Consider the following 5,333-nt stretch of genomic DNA (forward strand, 5'->3'; position numbering starts at 1 on the left):
GGACTTTGAATTTCTGGCTTCTCAAACATTCTTAATACCTCAGACTATATTGATCAACAACATTTACCTCAGCAATCCCAATCCCTGACTCACCTATTCAATCCCTGCCTGTTGAATAAACTTGTTCTTTTGTTTTAATGTTAAATTGTCTCCAGTGCCATTTCAAAAGCAAAATAAAAAGAGAACTCCTGCTTTTCCACAACAAGCTGGGCTAAAAGCCAAATTATATTCTGTGGGATAGAAATTCTTTCAAAAACCTCATTTACATTTTATGAAGGGCTGCTCAGTCACAGCAGGGAATCAAAGGATTTCAGCAGGAAAGTTCATGCCAGTGTGAGGAGAGTGATAGAGGTCTGTCATAATACCACTTCAGGCAATTATAAAATACAAATCATTTAACAGTATGTGACCTTAAGACTTGATGCATGATTTTAAATCCCTCAACAGCACTGAAATAGTAAGTTAACAAACTGTATCACTCCAGAAATACAAGCCCCAATTTAGTCTCTGATTTTAGAAAACATATGCCTCCACTTTCATGCTTCTGCCACATAAGACAAAATATAATTCTACGAATTTAACAACAAATAGGATGAATTAGTATCTGAAATTTCATTTGACATGACAGGGAAATTCCTTAGTATTAATTCAGTGCGCATCTTCAGCATTCTAACAGTGCTAATCAAAGCATGTTCTCATAATATGGTTGCTACACAAAGTCAGTCTGAAACTGTCACTGTGGCAACTGCTTCATGCACAGAGGCATTTTGTCTATTATGGCTGCCTGCCAATTCATGTCCAACCATGTGGTGTGTTTCCATGCTGTTGCCAGCTGCTTCTTGGAATATTTGGCAATTGCGTGGAAAAACTAATTCTGAAGAACGTGACCTACTGCACTAAGGCATTCAAGTGGTCTCCATATGGCTGATATATTGAGAGATACAGAGTCCATGCAGACTAAAGGAGACACCATACCACTGTGAGAGCTGCCACTATACCATTCAGAATGGCCATACTATAGCCCACATGAAAGGAATGCCCAGTCATTCGCCTGGAAAGAAAAACAGGAAGTTAATTAGGAAGTAATAAGATCATTGAGAGTAAAACAATATCGCATTTTAAAAATGAACACAATCTAGTTGATTGCAAATGGGATTTCACACCAATTACAAGATAAATTATCATTAATCATAATTTGTATACACATAAGGTCAACATTCGAGTACTTCCAAAAAAATTAAACTCTCTCATAGGTCCACCTCTGCTCAGATTATAAACAGACCTAGCAATTCCATAGTTTTGAGGGGAAGGTTATTTTCATTTTCATCTGCACTAAGCTGGCTTTCCCCCTCCCTCCTCTTTCTGCAGGCAATTAACCTGGGCAAGGACAGAGGTACTAGCCAAAGTGTTATTGGCCCTCAGCCAGGGGCTTATTTAAATAAATAAGGTCCACAGAGACAGCATACATTTTCTGTTATTAATGTTTGATAACTTCTTTTACAGCCCAGCCATTTCACATTTTCTAATATACTTCCAACTGTATTCCAAAATTGTGCTACAACATGTCTTGTAAAAGGTCAATTGTAAATGGATTTAAATTCTTTTGGATGGGACAATTCATAAATAAAGTAGGAGTAGTCACCTTATTTAGAATATGAAAACTCACAATGCCAGCATGCACTCTGCTGGTCAGTTTACAAGATTCTTTTAATTCACTGCCCTAGACAGAATAGTGCTTGTCATTACAGTGTATGAATGTGTGGCAGCATAATTCAAAATATGTTTAATAAAAAATTTTGACTAAAATATGGGATTCATGCCAATTTAAATAACCACTCTGGAACCAACCCAACAAGCTAAGCCACAATCAATGGACATGATATACTTGTCAGAATACAAGGTTATGCCAATTAATACTGTAGCTAATTAACTGATCCTTAAGCATACCTTAGCTGGACTCCATGAAGCTTCCAGTCTAATCCTAAGCATGCTGATGCATGTCCCTTTGTTTTCACAGGAGTTTGCTCCCACATAAACATAGACAGCTCCAGTAGTTTCAATGGATGGTTTGCCAATCACAATTCAGTTTTACTAAAACAGTACTTACTTGAATCGTGCAGGTGAGAGTGGCGTAGGAGGAAACATTCCCGGTTCAAAGGAGTCAAAATAGGTCACTGTCCAAGAAAAACTGCAACATGACAGACCTGACACTAAAGCAAGAATAAGGAGACTCCAAAATCCTTAAAGAAAAAAAACAGTATTGTAAATGAAAGCTCAAAACACAACTTCAGGCAAAATGCCTTGACTCTGCTTGAATAAACAAGCACACAAGTAGCTTAACAGCATCTCAAACCCTTATTGTATGCATGTTAACTGAGAAACCCCACTGAGATAAATGAGATTTATTCCTAGGCAAGGGTGCATAGGACTGGAGCCTTTGTAGTTAGCACTACACTAGCATTTTTGCCCATTTCGTCTATAAAAGCTGGTTAATGGAGTAATCATAGTTCAGGCAACTGCTATAAAACACTCATGCAGACTGAAACACTACTACAATACTACTGTTAAAGGACATTTCTGTAATTTCATATTTGCAACTAAGTTCGCTTAAGATTGTCTATTGTAGGATACGGTGGACAGTCTATGCTAGTTAACATGAAATATTAGTAAGTCCCAAATGTATTTATTTATTGAAAACATTTATAGGCAGCCTTTCCACCCAAATAGTGTCCCCAAGGCAGTGAACACTAGGCATTAAAACATTTAAAATATTGGAACAGCACATATTTATTTATAAATATTAAAGCAAAATTTAAAATTTATATATAAATATTTAGTACTATTTAATAATTGATGTATAAATAACAACAAGACTACTTTTTTATCACACAGAATCACTTAAGGATGACATTGGCTGATCAGTCAAAACATGAATGGATAATCTATAAAAACCCTAAACAAGTCATCAATTCCCAATGAAACCACCACAACAGTCTTACCTAAAATGTTTGTTTCTATACTTTCATCAGTCTTCCCTTTCTCAAAGTGCAAGTCTGCAGATAAAAACAACCAGCAATTAATCTTTATAATTAGAAACATTTAAAGAAAAAAATGGTTGCCCTACAGTAGCAGCTTTTCTACAGGAAGTTTACCAACTTTGACTTACTAGACAATACTTTAACTTTAGTTAATTAAATCAGCTAAGATTCAATCTTGTGCTACTTTGTGCAGCTAATGGGGACCCAAGCGGCTCACAACATTCTCCCCCCCTCCATTTTATCCTCACAAAATCCTGTGAGGCAGAAAGTATATGACTGGCCCAGGGTCACCCAGCAAGCTTCCATGGCAAAGTGGGGATTCAAAGCAGAGCCTCCCAGATCCTTGTCAAACACTCTGGCCCCTACACCACTCTGGCTGTTGATGTTATCATCATTCCTCCACCTCACACTGACAAGCTTATAATCTAAAACAGCAGAGGAAATAAAGGGAAAGACAAATATAGGCAAGCGAAATCTCATGCAAAGGAGGATAGTTAAATTAAGGAGTTGGCGCACTTTTCTTTTAACAAAGGCTAAAGAATCTGGTACTTTTCTGTTTAGAAAAATACACAGACCAAGAATAACCAGCATTAAGACACATCAGGTAAAGGCCAGGACAATTTGTTGGCTGTAAAAAACAAGTCCCTGGCCAGTTCTGCTCCACCGGAAGAACTCTTGTATGACAGTGGCGGCATAAAATTCATTTTAGGTGCATCCAACGTACGGTAGTGCCTCCCTCCCGCGCTCACCTTTCAGCACTAGGCAGGCGATGGCCAGGAGAAAAGCGAGCAAACACACGGCCAGGAGGCAACAGAACACAGAACAGGCCCGGCTGGGCCAACGTCGCGCCGACCCGTCCCGTTCGTGGTGCAACCGGGCAATGCCAGCCCGGGACGCAAAAACGCCGTCCAGTCTCCCAGCGGTACCCAGCAGACCCCCGTTTCCTTCGCCGACATCCTCCAGCTCCGCCTGGAGACTCCGCGTCACCGCCGCGTCGTCCGGAGGCCAAGGACTCCGAGCAGCACCCGCTTGGCCACTCCACCTGTAACGGTCCAGCCTCGCTTCAGCCGTGTAAGACGCCGCCATGACAGCTCCGACCGAGTCAGAAAGAGCGCGCGCCCACCACAGATGAAGGCAACAGATTTCTATTTGAAAGCGCCCTTCACCCGGAAGGATAAATGGAGGAGGAGGAACAAAGGCGCGAACCGGAAAGGAAAAGGAGAGAGCGCCGACGTGATGAAACAGAGGCCACGCCTCTTCCTCTTCGACGTCACTCGCCAGCGGTTACACCTTCCTCCCATGCGACTATATTCTCTTAAGAAACAGCAAAGGATGTGAGGCTTTTCTCCCTCGACCTCTCCCCCCCCCCAACCGTCGCGTTTCAGGGCTGGTTTCCCCTTCCACTCCAGGCGTTGTGCTACTTCTTGGGCTTCCGTAGCGTCGTTCCCACGGTCCCCGCTCGTGGGTACGCTTTTCCCAGTGTCCTTTGCGCGCGTTTCCCTTCTCTCCTCCCCCCCCGTTTCCTCTGTACTTTTCATTCCGCCTCAAGCCTCCTCTCCTCCCACCTTCTCCTCCGTGAAGTCCGTCCGGCCCACGCGCGCCTGTGGCCTGCCTCGGAGGAGTCCCTCGGCGCGAGTCTCTGGGCCTCTTGCCGTCCCTCACGCGCACCTTCCGGTCTCCCGTCCCGGAACCGGTCCAGGCCTCCTCCGCGCCACCCCGCTCCCCCCGTGGGGGCCCCCGGCGCGGAGCAGTCGCCCAAGAGTTCCCGCCTGGGAGGACGCCCGGATTGGCCGGCCGGAAAGCCCGTCAGCCTCCTGGCTCCTCTGCTCCCGCCTAGGGGGGAGCCCGAGCCCCTCTTGCCCTTCGGACCCTCCTCCCGCCAGCCGCTCAGGGGGAGGCTGCTGGGCAGATGCGGTGGTGGTGGTGGTGGAGGGGGCGGCGGAGGAGGAGGAGGGGGCCTCCTCAACCCTGCGATGCGGCCGGGGGGCGGTGGAGGCGGCGGCGGCGGAGGAGGAGGCGGCGGCGGAGGAGGAATGGGCCGGGAGTGCCTGATGGTGAGTTTAGCGATGGGCTCTTGAAGCCAGGGTTGGTGTGGAAGACAAGGATGCGCGTGCAACCCTTCACCACAGTTTTTAGTGATCCTCAGTATTTAGGAAGAGGAATTAGAGAACGACTGTGGTTTTTGTCCTGTATAGGTAACAGGAGTTGAGGTCAGCATGATAACTGTACCAATGGCCCAGAATGGTGTTCTGGCAGCCTGGTGACTGTCAGTGGGTTGTGGTTTTTTTGGTCAGA

At 45.0% G+C, this 5,333-nt stretch overlaps 1 protein-coding gene across 1 annotated transcript; it reads right to left on the minus strand.

The window, feature by feature from the left end:
• Positions 1-210: 210 nt before the first annotated feature.
• Positions 211-4,194, minus strand: ARL6IP6 (ADP ribosylation factor like GTPase 6 interacting protein 6). Its single transcript, XM_015408484.1, has 4 exons — positions 3,788-4,194; positions 3,000-3,053; positions 2,108-2,240; positions 211-1,051 (listed from the first exon to the last, which is right to left on the minus strand). Exons 1-4 carry the CDS (start codon positions 4,122-4,124, stop codon positions 958-960), a joined length of 618 nt encoding a protein of 205 aa, XP_015263970.1. The 5' UTR covers positions 4,125-4,194; the 3' UTR covers positions 211-957.
• Positions 4,195-5,333: the final 1,139 nt, after the last annotated feature.

The sequence above is a fragment of the Gekko japonicus genome, unplaced genomic scaffold (assembly GCF_001447785.1).
Source record: "Gekko japonicus isolate JY-2015 unplaced genomic scaffold, Gekko_japonicus_V1.1 scaffold998, whole genome shotgun sequence".
NCBI lineage: Eukaryota > Metazoa > Chordata > Lepidosauria > Squamata > Gekkonidae > Gekko > Gekko japonicus.

Bases quoted from the DNA above. Each gene is read 5' to 3' on its own strand.
- ARL6IP6 (XM_015408484.1), bottom strand. From the start codon at position 4,124: ATGGCGGCGTCTTACACGGCTGAAGCGAGGCTGGACCGTTACAGGTGG. The intron at 3,054-3,787 runs GTGAGCGCGGGA...TTTTATCTGCAG, and splicing joins CGCCTGCCTAGTGCTGAAAG to ACTTGCACTTTGAGAAAGGG. The intron at 2,241-2,999 runs GTAAGACTGTTG...TTTTTCTTTAAG, and splicing joins TATAGAAACAAACATTTTAG to GATTTTGGAGTCTCCTTATT.